The 22,100-nt window shown below is 31.9% G+C and overlaps 1 protein-coding gene across 1 annotated transcript; it reads right to left on the bottom strand.

Moving 5' to 3' along the window:
- Positions 1–4,569: 4,569 nt before the first annotated feature.
- On the bottom strand, positions 4,570–18,948 carry LOC139512123 (high-affinity choline transporter 1-like). The gene is made up of 8 exons (XM_071299516.1): positions 18,638–18,948; positions 15,580–15,687; positions 13,641–13,796; positions 12,720–12,868; positions 11,686–11,838; positions 10,836–10,965; positions 9,492–9,715; positions 4,570–5,340 (listed from the first exon to the last, which is right to left on the bottom strand). The coding sequence occupies exons 1-8, from the start codon at positions 18,798–18,800 to the stop codon at positions 4,705–4,707; spliced, it is 1,719 nt and encodes a 572-aa protein (XP_071155617.1). The 5' UTR covers positions 18,801–18,948; the 3' UTR covers positions 4,570–4,704.
- Between the last annotated feature and the right edge of the window lie 3,152 nt (positions 18,949–22,100).

Here is a 22,100-nt window from a genome sequence, read left to right as displayed (position 1 = left end):
ACGAACTATTCATGCCTTATCCACCTCTAGCTAAGGGATTAAATCGAAGTTCACATGTATACGGATTCAATGAGGTCGAATTATTTACTTGCAATTCGATGATTCTTAGCTTGTTTTTGACAAAATTGAACAATACTGGCTACTAAAAGTGAGTTATCATATCACTATTTCACTTTCATTGATGATTAAACACAAAATGATCATAATTTAGGTTTTTTTTATATATCTCGCAGCTAGTTCCCCTTTAAATGAAATAAACAGTCTTATCTATTAATTGCCTCAACTTTAGACTTTAGCAAAGAACAAGATCGATTTAAAAGAGCGGCGAAATATGCCAGAGGGACAGTTTAACTGTTATTTTGTAATGATGGTGGTATACCGAAAATCTACACTAAATGCTCTATTACAAATAAATACGAAATATCTAAGTCATGTCAGCTGGTTTCAGAGAAAGGATAATGTTTTATTTATACATATAAATTTTGTTCACATACATTGTATCAACTAATTATCATCATTTATCACTACTTAATCATTAAATGTTCATCGTTGTTTTAAACCTTTGCTCATTTAAATGGACAGTTGGGTAGTTTATATGAATGCTTGAATGCTGGATAATCTACAGTGTCTCAATCTATCTCATAAAAATCGTTAATCGAAACAAAACTATTCTGAACAACGCTGTGTTTAAATTGAACGTCCTTAAATAGTCCAATTGCCAATTACAGTTTTGATTTTTAATCACACACTTTAAACACAAATTGTTTTCCTTTGTCTATTGTAGGCTTGTTTTCTTCCAGTCAAAAGTTAAAAAAGGAAACTGAAGACGAAATGTTTCAAAAAATAACATAATAACATTAATATGTGTTGTCTGCTCTTTGATCAGGTTGTTGTCTCTTTGACATATTCCTCATTTCCATTCTCAATTTTGTTAATAGTACAACAGAAACCTTCCAGGCTAAACTTAATCGGGAGTTGATTTTCTATTAGTAAACATTTAATGTCTTTTGTAGTTTGGTATATTTTGGGGGTAGGGTGTCTAGTTTATATTGTTTTATTTTTGATTATCATATATATATAGTTATTGTGTACCCTAACCATTCGTACCCTTCATTTCGTCCTTCTAGAAAAATTCATTTCGTACACTCACCATATCGTTCCTTGACCATTTTGCACCTCTAGAATATCTACATGTACAAATTTATACCATTTTGTACCTCATGGAAGCTTATATTTATGTCATTTCGTATCTTAAGGTAGATAAACATGTTTTTGTTTCTTGGTGAAAACTGTCTCATTGATTGCTCGACTTTGTACTTTATGGAAAACTTATATGTATACCATTTGTTATCTCATGGAAGATTTGTATGTATGCCAGTTCGTACTCCAGGACCAATAACATTGATTTTGTGTCGTTGGTATGAATCTGAAACCAAAGACTCGCGCAGTACTGTCATATTTTTTTATAAAGGTAGCATTACACATGTTACATTTAATTGCGTTTAAATGCTTATTGAATACACGTGCCATTTGACATTGCGGCATGAGGTTAAATATTGAGACATATTCAATTAATTATGTTATGGTGTAGTTTAACCTTAATATATAGAATAGAATAAAATATCAATGGATTTAAAACAAAAATAATACTGTTGAAAATCATGTTTCTTTTTATCTAAACGGTCAAGGTACGAAAAAACTTGTTACCCATCACATAAGCAACTGAATGGGTGCAACTTGTGCACCAGGAACTGGTTACCTACAAGATTAAAGACGGCTTGTAAGTGTTCATTTGGGTCAATCGATAGTTGAATGTCCAGCGCTTGGGGACTGTGAAATTTGTACGGGCCTTGATTTCAGGCTTTCTTCTACTATTAGTGCTTGTTATAGAAAGAATACACATTTGTTCAATCCCACAGTGAAAAGCTTTAAAATCAACCATTTGTTTAACTTTCAATGGCGGATAATTTCTTTTAATTAAGAATTATGATGTTTAAAAATTGTCAAATAATTGTTAAGAATTATCTGCTTGTACAGATTACCTTTTTCCTACAAATTTAACAACTAACATTCAAGTACGTGGATCAGGATAATGAAATTACTCTTCAACTGTTGTCTGTATGTTTTATGAGCATCTCTTGTGATCTTTTAGCAAAAGGTATCAAAAAGTAAAATAAAATAAAAATACCGAACTCCAAAGAAAATTCAAAACGGAAAGTCCCTTATCAAATTGCAAAACCTTAGATCAAACACATCAAACTAATAGAAAACAACTGGCATGTTCCTGACTTGGTATAATACATTTCCTGGAAAGAAACATAATTATATATAATATCTTGTACATCCAATAACCACGCGTTTGATAAAATGGATGATGTCTTAGGGAAGTACTGAAATCCATCACAATGTCATGGTTTGAAAAAACATATCTGTGGATAACATGGATGACACATATCCTCCTATATATAGTTATTTATGTGTTTCAATCTGTACAATTGTTAATCTCACAACAAACCAAGATCAATGCAATAACGATCAGACATGTAAAACAAATTGTAAGAACAAAGTGGTAGCTGAACTGGGCAAATGTCTAAAGTAAACACGCTGCAATGTCTCAGCTGCTAATCTTATAGTAATTGAACTTGTGTTGACAGTTTATAATATGAAGGTTTTACTACAAGTACAAATTAATCGAACATTTGCAATGATCAATGGAAGTGAGATGGAGGACAGATCAGGCCGTCCGATACAAGACAAACATGTACACATTATAAGTTAACCATTCATCAAATGAATTTCGTCAATTGTAAGAAGATTTTGAGAAACATGCCTGAACCGGATAAACCATGAGAATGAGGTCAAGTTTGGATGAACCCTGCCAGTTAACATGTAAACTATGCAATCGTTTCATAATTGCATATTTTTTTATAATAACTAAAAAAACAATTGTTCCATTCACCAAATGAAGCTGATCTATTGCTTAAAGTATTAGAATAAAAATTAAAAAACACTTCACATTGACTACTGCAAATAAGGTCCAGGTAAGTTAGATGTGCCAGACATTCATGTGCCCCTTAAAATCATTCCATACCCAAATATGAAGGGCCTATTAACTATAGCATATGAGATATAGAAAGATGCACAAAATATAACATAGTTCAATGAAGTTCAATTAAGGTTGTTTAAAACCTGCCAGCCCAACATGCACTACTTTTAACCATTCCATACACCAAATATATTTGTAGTATGGCTTATAATATATATAAGTTACGGATTTGACCTCGATGATTTTACACTTAATCACTGATCAATGAAATTAAGTAACCATTGATGTCAGGTGGGCACTGTTTGACAAGAATATAGACCTTGGAAAATTCCCATATACCGAATATAGGTATACAATTACGAAAAGTGAGTAGACTTTTTGTCAAGCTGTTGATGAACAATACAAATGAGACAAAAAAGGACCAATAACATCTGACAGTATTAAATTTCGTAACATAAGGCATCTGTATGCAATGTATAATGCATCCATGTCTTCTAAGATCTCATAGATATATACAAATAGTTAACGCTCCAGCCGACGGATAGTAACCCCCATTTCTCACATTATGCGAATCTTATCACAGGCGAAATAAAAATGTGATGAAAAATGTATAAACATATTCAGAACTTTAAAATGTTAAGTACATAACCATGACAAGTTAGACGACGGACTATATCAACCAAAGAAACGACTGGATAACAAATGTGGTATCGATGGACAAGAACATTCTATCAACATATTTGCAAAATTTGCAAAACAGGTTTTCAAATGAACAATTTTTCACATAGATTTCACCAATACAATAACTCATACCAATAAAGTTCTAGTAACGATTGGGAGCAATAGGCATGATTAGAAGTAATTAATTTAAAATACATGTAACTATGAATTATGTTAAAAAAAAGAATTATGCACAGTTTAAACAGGTATACAGCATATAGGGCAAACGAAGAGGACTTTATTACGGATACGCAGATGAGGACATTCTGGCTATTTCACTTATCAAACAAAACTGTCGAAAAGAATTATTTTTAAATTCTTATTTGAGAAGGGTAGAAATATAAAAAGTACGCTTCAGACGCGCCTTTCTTGATTTAAACCTTCTTTATAAGTAATAAAATTCAAAACTTATACAGTAAATGATGCTTTGTATTGGAGAAGCTAAATGACAATTAGCCAAAACCAATGGTTTACTTTACCTGAGGGAGTCGGAACTTTATAATTAGTTTCTCAATTATTCCTAAATTCTGAAAAACTGAAAATTCAAGAAATGTTTGTTATTAATCTTCTTGGCAAAAGCAATAGAAAAAATAATACCCTCGCAGACTAACAGCTCATCGGCAGCGATTTCGACTCAGTGCTAAAATAATACTTCAACCTGTGTGCGTTCACAAAAACACCTTGTTGCTGTTAATTGTAATATTAAATTCCCAAATATTGCACCAATTCAAATGTCATCGTGCAACACCTCTAATAAGTTTCATACCAAGTTATATTAAACAAATAAGCAAAGTTAGAGTAAAGAATATGTAAAAAGTTTAATAAAGTTTATAACATACCATAAGAAAAGTAAATATGAAAATAAAAAAAGAAATGGATTTAATAATCAGAATTTCTGAGGACTTATAGTTCCAAGGTTGTCTTAACTAAAAATGAAATTATAATTTTGTGTTACTGTAATGCATCTCTAGAGATTTTTTTTCGTCGTCGACTGAAATAAATCCGTTTTGTTTTTCTGATAAATCTTTGTTTAAATCTGTTTTTATCGTTTTATCATCAGCAAGACACTTTGACTTGTCAATTGCAGTCAACGAATTACTTGAAAAGACTGTCCCAAGTTTCTCTTTTTTATCGTCGAGATTGACGACACATTTGAAAATGTCACACTTGGCTGGTAAAAGTCCTTTTTCAAAAATATAGTTCGTGCAATACGAAACAAGAAAAATAAAGATGAAGGTTGTCAACGTAGAGAATGTTTTAAACGGGAAAAGTTGTGAATTTTCCGTTTCGTCGTACCATGGAAACTTTATCATCGTTGGTATGCTTAGGGTTTTTTCACCCCCTGCTAATCGGACAAATAGTCCCATTACATAACCAGCAAGAGAACCATATGTGTTCATACCACTAAAATAAATCACGCATGTCAACTGAGGAAACAACATTACATATACAAAGTCAGAACACAACACAAACAAGTCATAAATAGATCCCACTTGAATTGCCATGATTGTTGCTAATGATCCTATACCAACTATTGCTATTCTCATAACCCATGTAATTTCGTTGTCTGAAGCCTGAAATAGAAATATGATACACAATTATCATTAGAGAATACAAATATAATCATAGCTATCCTTAGTATTAATTGTTATCTGTTCTGTCCTATTACTCAAGAAATAGCATTAATTGCATTTCGCTTTATTTGTAGCCATTAGAAAAAATCGTGATGTTAATAAATAGCATTCTCCCTTACTGTAGGCATTTCAAAGAATCGTTGTTAATAAATTATAGAGTTATACTTTAAAAGTACCTTATGACTTATCAAATCTATCTATCCGTTAATAAATTTTAAAAGTTATATAGAAACAAAGGTTCCAATTACCTATAGGACAAAATTGACCGTAAATGGATTTAGCTATAATGTTAGGTCATATTTGGTAATATATTTCGTCGACTGTTTCAGTTCGTATACTTTCTTGGCTTTCAAATGTTCAGCTTTGAGCGTTCCTGGTTAAGGTAATTCAAGAAAAACGCTTTGGACGCATGAGATTGATATAAAAAATGTATTGTTGTTTTTAACTTTATTAATTTTTTCATTCTGTTCTTTTATAAAAAATCAATTATTTTGATAAATGCTTCTAATTTTTCTTTTTGTATATGTGTGATGACTGTAATAGTGGCGAAAACAACGACAGAAGTAGTAAAATGCATATAGTTTGAACCAATATAGATCTCAGTTATGCCGCTTTGTCCAGCAATTTGTAACTAACTAACGTATCCTGAAGAAAAATCACACATTTTATTTAATTGTTCAAAGCCTCTACATCTTTAAAAAAAACTCTTGGAACAGGAAACAATATTTAACCTAAAAGATTTTTTCTCTTGGAGAGTAATTTTTTTAAATGCCCACAAATCATTTATACCCCCATGTTCTATTTTAGTCATGGCGGCCATTAATAGTCACAATCACCATACTTTACTTTTTGGTGTAACGCGTCTTCTGATTGGCTGACAGTGTTTTGTCTTTCAGCTCATAGACATAATTTTGTCATGTAACTCTTAAATAATACGCTACGCTGGTTATTCAGTGTGCACCACATTTTTTATGTTATTTCTTCATAGACAGAAAAAAATATTATAGTCATTCCTACAATGGTTGACTGAAACGATGTATCGGTGTGTATACCAACTTTTTCTTGTTTTAGCGCTACTTTCACATTTCTTGGTCGGTGTGAGTAAAATATTTCACTTCACTAGTGAAAAATCAGTTTTTGGCAAATGATTGATCGAAAGTTAATTATGATGTTAAATTTTCTTGCTTTCTTCTGAGTTTTCCTATCGTGACGTCATGAAAAAAGGCGACCATGTCTGATGACATCACATAAAAAGTACACAATTTTTTTCACATCTTTGAGAGCAAGGATACAAATCATTAAAGAAACAGATTCCCCCACTATTACTCTTGTATTACGATATTTCGCCACTCTCAACAGCTAAAATTTTATTATTTCAAAAGCTCGGCACGCCTTGCGCTTTAAATAATAATTTTACTGTCGACATGTTTTGGTTGTCTTAGATCTTGACGTACAATTAAAGTCGTCCGATCTGTAGATTTAGTAACTGTGTCATATTCTAGATTATGATATGTTTACTGAGTATTAATTGTTATCTGTTCTGTCCTATTACTCAAGAAATAGCATTAATTGCATTTCGTTTTATTTGTAGCCATTCGAAAAAATCGTGATGTTAATAAATAGCATTCTCCCTTAATGTAGGCATTTCAAAGAATCGTTGTTAATAAATTATAGAGTTATACTTTAAAAGTACCTTATGGAAATTACATGGGTTATGAGAATCTATCTATACTTATCAAATCTATCTATCCGTTAATAAATTTTAAAAGTTATATAGAAACAAAGGTTCCAATTACCTATAGGACAAAATTTACCGTAAATTGATTTAGCTATAATGTTAGGTCATATTTGGTAATATATTTCGTCGACTGTTTCAGTTCGTATACTTTCTTGGCTTTCAAATGTTCAGTTTTGAGCGCAATTTTACACTGGTACTCAAAACCCTCCTTCCTTGATAGGTGCATTTTACATAGACAAATAAAATCGTATAATATAATCAAAATGAGGATGTTAATTTGATGTGTGCTTCTTCGTTACATTTGTTGTTTTTATAGTGATTAATATGATAACACAATGTTGACTGCTGTACCCCTATTTTTGACATTTTTAACTATTCTGTGTTTGTTTTGTTCAAGCATCGGTGACAATATAATGGAATGTGATACGACTGTCATACAAGTGAGAGGTTTAGCTAGCTATAAAACCAGGTTCAATCCACCATTTTCTACATTTGAAAATGCCTGTACCAAGTCAGGAATATGACAGTTCTTGTCCATTCGTTTTTGATGCGTTTTGTTATTTGATTTTGCCATGTGATTATGGACTTTCCGAATTGATTTTCCTCTGAGTTCAGTATTTTTGTGATTTTACTTTTGTGGTTTATGCTATTCCCTTAGAAACCTAGATTTATTGATTTTTGAACTATTGTAACTATTGTAGCCTTAATAAAAGATATTGTTTTAGGTATTAAACAAATGTACATATGAGTAATCGCAAATTCATGGTGTATACACTTTTCTTTAATAACAAGTAACCCTTTATACAACTAAGACTTTGAATCAGTCTATTTGGATGACTTAGCACCAAGAATTGAAATTGACTTTGTCAAATTATACATTTTTGTATGTCAACAGTTTATGAGTTCGGATTAACATATGAAGTTTTTTATTTTCAAGTTTTAAAATCAATTATTTTACAACGATGTGAATTCTGGACGTTTTAAAACTACCCCAATATCTGTACTTTGGTATTGGTATGATTTCCTAAAATAATTGTATATTTCCCGTTTATTTTCTAACAGTACTAAAACTAAGATTGCAACTTCATCAGGCAAATTTGAGTTTAAAATGTTTTACTTTCCTATTTAGGACTGTTTCGGTGTTAATAATCTTATTTGTTGATTGTGTTTGTTTCCAAAGTTTTTTTTGTTTGGCTATTTGGGTCGATCTTAAGCAATTATGATTATCTCCGAGATGCATTTTGTTTGCACTGACGCATTTATCATGATGGTCTTTATTTTTCCAACTCTTAATATAAAATCATACAAAATAAAATAATAAAGATAGTTACGCTTTTTGTATTTAATCCAGCGCTCCAGGACACCTCACCCCAGAAATTTGTTTATTTATACACGTCAAAAACTGTTTTCGAAATTTCTTCGATTGCGCCAGAACTTATGCATGTGCTTTAAACCCTGGATCCGCGCATAATGTCAACATAATTTGTGATTGTGACTGCCATTCCACAGGGTCACTTTCGATTACTATTTAACTTTATTGCAAACAGTAAAACCTGGACGGGTGAAAATGGAAACATGATATACACAACAAATATACAACACCAGACAAAAGTCCTAAACAAGTCAAGTTAATATCGATAATATATATATATTATACATAAGTATATAGAACATTTACCGAAAGTGGAACTGATTTTCGCAATTGGATGTATTGCTTTATATAGCCTACAACACTAAACAAAATACTGGTATCTTTTATTGGGATCTAAAAAGGTTTCAAGTTTGAAATTTATAATAAATAGTTCTAGCAAGATAGAATCAGACATTTCATTTTGGCAAATAACCATAAGGAATATGTGTACCATTGAAGTATGAAGATATTCTTTTAATTTTAGTCATCGCTTTTCACTTGTCCATGAACTTTCTGAACCCGCTGGAAGGCTTTTGATTTGTGTTTTTCATTTTATCAAGACAATTAAGGTAATGGCATTTTATGCTACTAGTATCATAAATGCCTTACAGAATTATTTGAAACCCTTGTATAATTTCTTTTTAATGTTTAAATGTGTTGAACTTAGCCAGGAACTTTATTGTCCCGCTGAAGGTCTCTTGATATCAATTCATGAACACAATTAAGATATTGCCATTGAATGCTAAACATATGTGCCTAAAATTGCTATTGTACAAATGTGTAATATACAAATTCTATTAGATTGTTTTGGTATTGATCATTATTTTACAAGCATTTCGTGATAAGGGCAATCTGAGATAACTGTATTTCGAATTTTACCTTGCCATAATTCATTTTACCTAGTGAACGTACAAAAAATAACAAGGAAATATATCTGCTTACTTTTGGTCGTATAACGGCACCGTATATATTTCTGGAAAACATCCCACTAGCAGACAATACAGATGAATCAGCAGACGACATGACTGCTGCCGCAACAGCTCCTAACCCAAAAAAGGAAACAGCTGTTGGGCAAAGGTACTGCATTACCAAAGGCAATGTATATCTTTCATCGCCATCTGGTAAACGATAGTCTGTGGCCTTGTAGTATCCTGTTTCATTCCAATCTTAAATAAAGACAGTACAAATCATATTCTATTAAGTTATAAATCTGCATGATATCCATTGAAGAAAGCTCAGTTGTGATTAAATTAAAGTGAATTAAATTCAGTCGACACAACTTCCTGGTTCCACTGTACGAATGTGTTGATAAACAAAATAATTTTAAAAGGTCGATCGATAGCGTCTTAATTTTTATGCCCCACCTACGATAGCATAAGGGCATTATGTTTTCTGGTCTGTGGCTCCATGGGTCCGTCCGTCCGTCCGTCTGTGGTTCCGTTCGTCCGTCCAGGTTAAAGTTTTTGGTCAAGGTAGTTTTTGATGAAGCTGAAGTCCAATCAACTTGAAACTTAGTACACTTGTTGCTTATGAGATGATCTTTCTAATTTTTAAGCCAAATTAGACTTTTGACCCCAATTTCACGGTCCACTGAACATAGAAAATGAAAGTGGGAGTTTCAGGTTAAAGTTTTTGGTCAAGGTAGTTTTTGATGAAGCTGAAGTCCAATCAACATGAAACTTAGTACACTTGTTGCTTATGATATGATCTTTCTAATTTTAATGCCAAATTAGATAATTACCCAATTTCACGGTCCATGGGACATGGAAAAGGATAGTGCGAGTGGGGCATCTGTGTACTTTGGACACATTCTTGTTTAATTCAATTTGAAAATGCTTGATTGAGAAATTTGGGCCAAACCTTTTGAACATATTTGAACACATCGTATCAAAAGCCTTACTCGGCGATACTATAATAAGACAAGTTGAAAATAAATTCAACAATCCTTACAATTAAAAAAAATTATTAAACCGAAATGTTTCTCTGGAAATAAACACAAGTAGCCAGCATAGTTACGATCTTTGATCTAAAGTGAACATCTCAAAGCATTGTCGTATACTATAAAGAAAATACCGGGTCGTAAAACAGACGTGTTATATAGAAACGTATTGTGCTTTATTTTGAAAATGCACATATCAGTTTGTTAACTCAGGCTTGGGAGAGAGCAGGAATATAACACAAACGATAACTACTTAGTTTGAGTATCATATTTTGACATAAGGGTAAGGAATTCGAAACAAATATTTTGTTGTATGAAATACCAGCAACATTATCAACTTGACTTACTTGTATTAGCTGCAATAGCACCAATCAGAACGGCTGGAATTGTCAAAAAGATACAACCAAACCCTGCAGCGTACGACAACAATTCTGCAATACGTGACGTTTTTGCAGAAAAAACTCTTTGAAAATATACCTGAAACGTGAAAATTAGATAGTAAATTATTTAAGAAAAATAAATATTATTTTCTAATAACTTATGAAATATAGGGTTTAACAATGAATTGAAAATATAACATTAGTAAGAGATGAATATTTCAAAAACTTGTACATTCTCAAGTCCATTGAATTAACTTAATATTCTTGTTAGTATAGGTAATCAATCTAACATTGTAGTTTTAAATATTGTCTTGATTTGTACTAATACTGATTGTGCTTCTAATAGTTCAATATAGATCTGAACGTGTTCATTCATTGTATACCAATTTTTCGTCGATTTCGTATGTTGAACCATGAATTTAGGTGTTCAGCAAAGTACAGTAACTATTATTTTATAAGCTTGTACACAGACGTTTGAAAAAAAACTATAGAATCATAAATTTATACAACACGACATATTTGTCTTCATTTTATTTTATATTGTGTTGTATATACATGTATGTACTGCTGATTTTTTTCAGTCATGATATTATCAGTTTACAAAATGTATATACGACTTATGATAGTTTATCAAAGGTACCAGGATTATAATTTAGTACGTCAAACGCGCGTTTCGTCTACATAAGACTCATCAGTGACGAGTTTGACTGTCCATTTGTGTCTTTCATTTCTTTTTCAGTGCATTAATGAAATATGATTGTCATACAGCCTATCGTTGCTTGGAAAACACACTTTATTTGTTGAAATTTGGTTTTACCTGCCAACCCACTCCTCCTAGGATAAGAAGCAGGAACGAATCAATATATTGTCCAGAATATCTTGGATCAAGATCTTTTATCCAAACTGTTGTATAGTTGACTGATATGTCTGTTACTGCATCATGAGTCATTGCAAATGGTACTGTCAACCACTGAAAGTATAAACAGATTTATTTTCAACCTTCCCAGCCAGCACAATAAAACCATGCTTAAGTAATAGAGAAAATAAGCTCTAACAAAGTATGTAAAAGTAAGGTTATTTTTAACGAACAAAATAGGAAAAGATATGTTATGCTATTGATACATTGTCATTACGAATAGCACAACTATTTGTTTACTGTAAACCAACTTATTTTCGCGAATATTTTATTCCGCGTTTTACCCTTTCTTGACCACTTCGCGGCTACCTAATTTCGCGATTTTCTGATTTACTTGATGAAGTTTAATAAGGAAAGATCCAAGTTTGACATATTCGCTACGATATATATTCGCGTTATTTTTCTCCTCGCATAAGTCGCGAAAATAAATCGCTCGCGAAAATAGTTGGTTTACAGTATTATAATTTTGTGTTGTGCTGACGTCAACAGAGGAACTTGACGCGTGATATTACATTTGGCTATTGTTTCTATATATCTATCTTGGTTCCGACTTTTAATAGGAGTTTTGCCTTGGAAATCTTCAATTCCGCCTAATTTGCTTTGTAAGCAATGTCTTTAGAGTTGTTTTTTTTTTTTTTTTTGGTGTTGGAGTGTGATTATTTTTTCATTTAAAATCGTGTAGTTTAGTCTTGTGGTTGAAAATGTTTGGTGTTATCTTATAAAATTAAGAATGGAAATGGGGAATGTGCCAAAGAGACAACAACCCGACCATAGAAAAAAACAACAGCAGAAGGTCACCAACAAGTCTTCAATTTGTTTGTGTTGTTATTTTGTCCATGTTATTGTCTGTGCTAGTATTTTGAAGTCTTCTTTGGTAAAGTGTATATTTCAGGACTTATTTTCTTGCAATACAAAGATGGACGTTATATACTTACAAGACCCACAAAAATACATAACAGTTGTATGACATCTGTATACGCTACAGAGTATAACCCTCCAAACAAGGTATAAAACACAGCTACACCGGCGGATATTATAACAGCCGTGTTATAATCAAGGTCTATAATTACTGAAAGAGTTGTACCTACAATTTGAAACTTCTCATTAAATAATGATACTTTTTTTTAAATAACACTGGTGTCAAGATAGTAATTATCTAAATTGGTGAAGAATCTCTGCTACACCAAATATTAATTAAGCAGATAATAATGCTGTTTTTGTTTTAATTGACAGCATATTTGTTCAATTAGTTGGCCTAATATTACAACAAACATACGATAGTACAATAAAAATAACTGTGTTCCCCTCCAGCCAACTAGGCATTTTTATTGTCCAGAAATATTCATATATGGTGATGCATTTTCCGCAAATGATGTTTACCCTTCAATACACCTGATCAAACTCAGTATTCAGTTAAATATAGATCTGGTTTTTCGTTTCCAAAGTAATGTCTTATTTCTGAACATAGGTATACTACGTGTATGATAATATCATTTCACAAATTCGTAAAAAGTATTCACTGGTATCCTTTAAAAAAGTCATTATGTTGTTGTCCTTGCTGTATGGAAGGTTAGTTGTTATTACTTAATACATTGATTTTTGGGTCCTTAGTTGCAATGCTCTTTATATTCGGATGTCATTTTGATATTAAACTCGTTCATTCAACCTTAACTGATGAGTCTTCTGTAGAAGAAACGCGCGTTTAGTGTGCTAAATGTTAAGGCTAGTACTTATGCTGAATTTATGTTTGTACTTTTTGTGTACTTTAACTTTTTTTGTTTTCACTGATATAAATAATTATTAGAATCGGCAATACTGCTGTTGTGTCCTTTAAAAACATATATAAGAAAACTTACCAAGGGCACCAAGTATTGCTCCAGACCAGAATATATCACCAGACAATGGAGGAATGTAAAGTAAAGCTCCCATCTTTTTCCCGTATTTTTGTTGCAACGGGTCCAACATTGTAACATATCCTAAGGTACGCATCCTCTTTGCGAAGAAATATCCACCTGTTTGGATAAATAATAATGATTTACATTTGTACTTCAAATTAAATAAGCAAAAACCTTTCCATCTCGTGTAAACTATATGTTCAATTCACCACTTGCATGGGTTTTGCACGTTTATCAGTGAACGTTTAACATGACAAATATACGTCTCATATGCGACATTGCAAACAGTAAATAGAGACGATGATATATTATACTGGAGTAAAATATTCCAGCTTATCCTGCAATTTAATGGGTTGCTTAGACAGGGCATAATAGCCCAAATATCCTGTGGACAAAACTGAAGATCACAAAAGTATTAATTAGGAAATCAGGACACTCTAGCAGAACATCATACCATAAGGAACGATATCAAAAGATCGATGTAGGATAAAAAAAAAACTTAAATCAAATAGTTTGGGGATGGGGGGTCAACATTGCTGCAAGTTTTGTTAATCCAAAATCGATTTTACCTATATCCATATGGGTAAATCAAGAGGGTGGGGGGGGGGGGGGGGGGGTTAGTGAAAAAACTATGTGAATTAAGTTTTTTTATCCTACATTGAACTTTTAATGTTGTCCCTAAATATGTTATAATAATCTTAACATATTTGCCCCCCCCCCCCCCTCCATAAAAAATCGAGTAAAAAGAAGGTCCACGCCCACAACGCTAGTGTACTGTTGTAATGAGTGCATATTTAGGATTTAACTTTAAATTTATGATATTCGTGTGCGATTTTGTAGCTACATATAAAAAAATATTAGGTCTGTTGTTATTTATTTCAAGCACAGCATTTCAATGTTGTTGTTTCTGTTTTTATATTTCTTTTGTCACAGTAATGCAATTACATATACGAATTATTATGTTTTTTAAATTACATGTATATTCAAATTAGTAGTAAATCAAATGTACTATTATTTCTCGTCATCATTCAACAGTTTTGTCACACTGTCAGTTTGATAAACAAATCCATATAGATAAAAACTGTCATTAAACTAGAATAAATTGTACATGCACCAGTAAACAAATAAGCCCGTCAAGTCTTTAAAAGTGTTTGATGGAAAAGGCTCGTTGAAGGCTTTGAATTAGGCTAAACTAAACGGTAAAAAAATGAACTATTCAATAGCAAATACATGTAACAAAAACTTAGTCATCAGACCTAGACGGTTATGATTTAACCGACATACTGAACCCTTAATTCTGAAGTTTTGAAACTCTCCGCAATGCATGAAATCGTTTCAGGTTAAGAGTGGTGACATAATCGAATGCATATGTATTAAAATAATAAATGTTCCAATTTTGAATTTTTGCTTGTACAGAATATGCTCTCAAATATATATCCCATTTTCTTTAATACATGTAGACTCTTTCAACATTATAAGGCAACCAATAAGAATCTATGATATGATTTTCATAATGACATGAATATCGTATGAAACCAATAGCTTCACCCCATAGTGCGTGCAAAACTTTGGTGCGAGCAAAATGACTCACAACTGTTCGGGTTGAGAATTGCAAAAACTGAACACATTTTTCTTCGGACTTTTATTCAATGTCGTATTATCATTAAGAAATTGTATATTTAGATAAACATTTTTTTGGTTATATGTTTAAATATCGGCAGTGATATTGTCCGATCCTTAAAGTATCCACATTGATATCTTGAATTTGGTAAATATTGAAAGTCTTGCTACGAATAACTTTTGTGTGAAAAATTATCAGTACAAACAATCTTATTTTTTTTTCTAGTTTAATGACTAATGAATGCAATAAGAATTAAAAAATAAAACCACATCAACCTACCGAACCACATGCTGGCTGCATATCCAAAAGGAGCTTGACACCACACCAAACCACTTACATATACAGCCTCCGCCGATCCATTTATAAATCCTCCGCCAACCCAGGTAGCTATACATGTAAAATATAAACAGTAAATTAAACTCTTAGGACAGTTTCTTTAACAATAGTTCTGTCTTTAAGATAAACAACCCGAGGACAATCGATATTTTTGGCATCCTAAAGTCGCCAGTGGTAAATTCACTAGTTGATGAGTTCTGCGTTGAGAAACACGCCCTTGAGACTGGTCTGTGTCTGGTTATCACATTGGGCACACGCACTTAATCAGTTATCATACTTTATTATTACTGTATCTAGTTCGGTATAATTTATTTTTTGTTTTATTAATTATATCAATGTGTTATGGTTTTTCAAGACATTTGCCAACATGCATTATCTTATTTAACGTATATGATTGATATTGCCATTGGCAACAAGACGGGTCTCACTACTAAAGAAGGAACAGCGTATCCTTCAACGGGCGGTACAGATGTATCTTAATGTAACTCTGGGATTCAGCAGGATCGTTTTGATCAGTTATAAGTGTTGTGTAGTGTTGTGTGTTCCAACCGTTGATCTCATGCAAGTATCTCCCTTACACGGACATATATTTTTACATTTTGACTTTGTCTATCTTTCGTACCATTCAGTAAATGAACAACTGTAAACCGTGAACAAAAAGTTATAGTTAAAAATGCTAAGTAGCAAAGCATACCAATACCTAAACACCATTGCTGCAAACAAAGCCGACTTAACTTGATTAGGTTTCATCGATAGCCCTAGATTTCTTATAGATATAGGAAGATGTACTGTGAGTGCCAATGAGACTACTCTCCATCCAAATAAAAACTAAGAAAAAGGTAAACAATTATAGGTCAATGTACGACCTTCAACACGGAGCCTTGGCTCACACCGAACAACAAGCTATAAAGGGCCCCAAATATTACTAGTGTAAAACCATTCAAACGGGAAAACCAACCGTCTAATCAATATAAAATTTAAAAAAACGAGAAACGAGAAACACGTATAAATTACATAAACAAACGACAACTACTGTACATCAGATTCCTGACTTACATTTGCAGCGGGATTTAACGTTTTAATGGATCAACACCTTCTCCCTTTTTCTGAAACAATAGCATAACATCATAACATAAAAAACACACGGTAAAATATCAATTGGCAGGATTAACTCTATCAAAAAACGTACATTAATTATAAACGAATAAATTTGATCTGCGAGAGTATCTGAATGCAAATGCACAGTTAAAAAAATATTAGGGACAATTATGACCTTTTGAACTGACGATGATTTACAAACAAGATGCATCCATTCAAACATTATCAGTACAGAAGCACTAGTAAGTGCTAGGTATTTGCGAAAAATACCAGTCTTGAGAATGAATTTCCCTCGCCTTACGGCTCGCGAAATTTAACATTCTCTTGACTGGTATTTTTCGCAAATACCCCTCGAGGACATGATATATCTGTTTAAGATGCGTTTGAGTTGTACATCTGTTGAAATGCGTATGAACTGTACATGTTGAGATGCATAATATAAACTGTAAATCTGTTAAGATTCGTATGAACTGTATATCTGTAAAATGGATATAAACTGAATGTGCATTTTATATACATCTTTACAGATGCACAGTATACAGATTATATGCATCTATAAAAGTACATCGATATAACTTAATTAGATATTACTATTCAAAAGGTATTTGCATGATCTTTCAAAAACGGATATGAATTATAGTTTTGCACCGACATCATGTAAATTTTAACCAAAACATCATTTGGATAAAAGTTTAAAAATAGAAATAATTATAGTTTATCCAGGGCATTGTGAGATTTTCATTTACTTTCAATCCACTGATCCGCGGGTCTGCATTTTTCAGGGTTCATTCCCTCATAACTGTATTACAAAACAAAACGTCGCCTACTCATTCCAAAACAAACCTTTATTGGTGATAATTATTTTATAAATCATAGCTGGTTAAATTATCCGATGAATATAATGCATAATCTATATTTTTTCATATATTACAAAGACAATGCATAAAATGCCTAATTAATATATTGTTATTCTATAATAATTCCTCAGTTGTGTGTTTTATGAAAATAAGAAGATTTGATATGATTGCCAATGAGACAATTCTCCACCAAAGACCAAATGGCAAAGAAGTTAACCATTTAAAATAGGTCACCATACATCCTTCAAGAATATTCAATATAGCATTTTTTAATACCATATTGTTTTTTTCTATCCCCATTCTAGTTCTAGATCTACATGTTAGAGTGTATTTCCTTTTGATCTTGGTGAATAGACTCAAAACAGGGAATGTACTCGATATTTTCGGAAATATTTTGAACATTTCAATTCCGTTGCTTTTTGTACTATAATAATTATTCCCAATTATCTTAACCTTTGCTTAAACTCACTGACAAATTTATAATCATAAATTATTCTGAAAAGATCAAGACGATATTAGAAAATACAAAAAAAGAGATATGGTTAGAGGAAGAACATATTTTATTTAGAACAGACGAAATTATGGTTGATCAAAACACAAACCTTAAAAAAGAAATATGCATGGTTATGTAATTATACGCCATGCAAAACGATCGTTGATTAAAATTGCTATATCTAGAACTGTACTAGTACTCAACTGTTATTGTTCAAAAATGTTAACATGTTTAGTGTGTATTTTTTCAATATTGTACTTATTTATATTAATTGATTTCTTCTTTAATTTTGTGAATTGTAATTATTTGGAAAGGATGGTGTTAAGTTTTTATAATCCTATAATTATAAAAATAAATATATGTTGCATGATTGCCGATGAGACAACTATCCACCAAAGTTCAAATGAAGTGCTTGTAAGCAATGGAAGGCAACCATGTGGCCTTCAACAATGGGAAAAACCCATACCATATGCTTGGCTATAAAAGGCTCCGACATAAATAATAAAATATGTTTAAACTATAATAGAACGCTTTCTTGTAGTTCCATGCTTACCTGTCATAGTGAAAATGCCAACTGTCATACCAATATTTCTCCCGGCCAGCATCATATCTTCATTGTCTTTCCCTTTTGTTTTTCGTGCGGCCCATAGACCAATCACTAATATTAGTACATAAAAAATAATAACAGCAATAAGTCCTGGTACATTGACAGCCATGCTCAGACTTTTTGATATTTAGCGACTTTCAGGTAAAATGTTCATATGACATCAATCAGAACATTGAGAAGGTACAGTACTACGGATGATCGAACCACGCTGAACTCTGACACATTACAAGGTGAAGAAGATGAACGTCATAAGTAAATAATTGCATTCGACATGCAGTCTGAACTACATAATATTTTACCTTTTATCGAAAATAATGTATTTATAATCTTAAAACAGCCAAAGGATATAAACTAAGTAATGCAGTCAAAATGATTGTTAATGTGATGATAACAATATAATATATACTAGGACAACCGTTTAATAAGTAAATTTTATCATGAAGTTGCACTCTGGACACACATCTCAAAGTAACGGAGATTTAACTGTTCTCCTTTTCTGTAACTCCTTTATATATACGGTGTCAATTCACCTTATACAAATGTCAACTCTTAGGATACAAAAAGTTATAGAAGATATCAAAAAGTCGAGAAAAAAAAACCAAACTAGTTTGGAGAAAAACAAAACCAGCCATGGCAAAAAAAAAAACGACGGAAAAATATACAAACCCATATTTTGTTTTAGAATAAGTACAATATATCACAAACCCATACATTCGAGAACTCGAGTGTTCCGTAAGAGTATAGCTACCGACAGCCGTGTACTACTACTTATCTATGAAAGGAATTAAACTTATCACAAACGAATCGGTTCCTGATTAACGATTAACAGGAAATCCCATACATGAATGTCTTGATGTTGGGTCCTTCTTTTCTGTAATTTTTTAGTTATATATATATATATATATATGGATAAAGGAACTTAATGTACATCATCCAAACGGCATCAATAAGAAATACTAACAGTTTTGTTTTTCACTCATTTTTATTGTTAATATACACAGTCAAGTATATTGAATTATAATAGTGTTTTGTTTATATTATGATATTCAGGATTTTGGATTAAAATCAATCGACCAAAACTTACCTGTATTATTACTGATCTATTTTTACACCTTATACATTATGTATCAATATAGTTAAAACTTGTGACACTTGAAGAAGGCCATTTGTTGAGCCGAAATATTTGTCAACACGATTTAATAACAACATTTTCGTATCATAACATCTTATATCAGTACCGTTGTGCAAATCTTTAGACTGATATATATATATATATATATATATATATATAGCGGGACGGCTGCAGTGCAGGCGATTTGGTGTCACGATATCACAGTAGCATGGGTTCGAATCCCGGCGAGGGAAGAACCAAAAATTTGCGAAAGCAAATTTACCGATCAAACATTGTTGGGTTGATGTTTAGACGAGTTGTATATATACATTAATTTTGTAATTTTTCTCTATTCTTTATACTTGTTTGTTCATTATTCTTTACTCTTCATATTTTTGCACCTCATCGTTCAAACAAAATACAATGAGGGTTCTTTTACTATGATAACTATAATTATTTAAAGGTAAAATACAGTCAGAAATTTTAGCCGCGATGATTAAAATATTACTTTAAAATTAGAAACAGAGACATATATACACGTATATATGTCTCTGTTAGAAACAACAGTAAAATACTTGCAAAATTGTGTTGGAGTACAAAAATGAAATTTGTAAGCAATAGAAGAAAACGATACAAGCAAAAATTCTGTTTATAAAATGTTTGCATTATGTTGTTCTAAATAAGAAATTAAAGATAAAACCAAACAAACAATTTTAAACCGGTTGTAAATTAGTTGGTCCCTAATAGTTTTGTTTTTGTTTAGTTTTTTTCTAAAACTGAATATTTTGTTATATATATCTTGTTGAATCTATGTCGACATTTTTTTTACAATGTAATTTAATTTCATTGACATGTACTAGGTTGAATAAACATTTCGGGGTAAAGAGTCATATAACTGATTAAGGTAATCTGTTTGAGAGAAGCGACACTAAGGTGAGGGTCTCCTTTTTCAGCCAAGGATGTATATCTAGTAGACATTAACTAGAGTATGCGTCCTTGATTTATTATCATAAAGGTCATTTATGTATGTCTTTATAATGTTCTAGATAGTTTATTTATATAATCATCGTTGTGGTCCTTTTAGATACAAAAACACGTTGTTTTTGAAGTGTCGAAAGTTCATACTAATATGGGGCAGGCGCTATAATTAAATTATTATGATGATTTGCACTATGGTTATCTGTACCTTACTGACTTCTTTTCAAATACAGCTTCGTATTGTTCCCGGATTTATATTAGCTTATTTGTGTCATTCTTTGCTCTAGAAAAAATTGTAAGTCGTTACCACGAGTTACTTATTCGTGTCCACAATTTACTAATTTGTGTCAGCGTCGTATCCATGACCACGAGGTACTACACTACATCGTGACCTCTCATCAAATTTGCAATTGAAACATCATAAGGTAACATTACGTGTAACTCGTGGCCGCGAATTAGTTAATCGTAGCCACGAATTAGTAACTCGAGGTCACGATAAGAAAATCGTGGCCACGAATAAATAAGTCGTGTTTATGATTAAGTAAATGGTGGGCACGAATCAGTAACTGGTGGCCACTACTTAGTAATCCTAGGTCACGAATAAGTAAATCGTGGGCAAGAATTAGTAGCTCGTGGCCATGAATTAGTAAATCGTGATCACGTTACAACGATCTTTCCTGCATATGACACTTTTTAAAGGTTTGCCTTTTATTTGGTTTCAGTTCATGCAATTTTGTCGTTCCTTGTGATATATTGAATTCGCATTTAGATAACAATTTATGTATAAATTTATATTACCGGTAAGTTATTAAAGTAACCAAGAGTTAAATTTTAAAATGTTGTATCTTGATCAATATCGAACTAACAAAAACATCAAAGACTACAATTGTGTGATTAAAAAAAAAAATGTGATAAATGTGTATTTTCAAACGAAATAAAAATTATTATTATTTCAAAGAAAACTGACTTAACCAGATGCTCCGCAGGGCGTAGCTTTATACGACCGCAGAGGTTGAATCCTGAACGGTTGGGGCAAGTATGGATACAACATTCAAGCTGGATTCAGCTCTAAATTTGGATTGTGATTAAATAGTTGACACAGCATAGGTTTCTGACACAGAATGAATGTGTTCTAATGAACTTAAAATTTTTGTTTTCTCTTAGAGCAATTCACTATGCTGTTGAATATTAATCCTCTCAAAAAAATGTTTGAAGAAATTTTCTTTTTTATTTATGAAATTTCAAATGAGAAAAATTGAACCCAATTTTTTTAATCACATCCCCCTTTCCCTTATTCCAAAACTAATCTCAATTAAAATT

This window comes from Mytilus edulis, chromosome 2 (genome assembly GCF_963676685.1).
Source record: "Mytilus edulis chromosome 2, xbMytEdul2.2, whole genome shotgun sequence".
Lineage (NCBI taxonomy): Eukaryota > Metazoa > Mollusca > Bivalvia > Mytilida > Mytilidae > Mytilus > Mytilus edulis.
This window is presented reverse-complemented; position numbering and strand designations above follow the sequence as displayed.

Coding starts and splice junctions, on each gene's coding strand:
- LOC139512123 (XM_071299516.1), bottom strand. CDS start 18,800: ATGGCTGTCAATGTACCAGGACTTATTGCTGTTATTATTTTTTATGTA. Junction 13,797..15,579: donor TGCAGCCAGCATGTGGTTCG/GTAGGTTGATGT, acceptor TTATCCAAACAG/GTGGATATTTCTTCGCAAAG. Junction 12,869..13,640: donor AGCAATACTTGGTGCCCTTG/GTAAGTTTTCTT, acceptor TTCAAATTGTAG/GTACAACTCTTTCAGTAATT.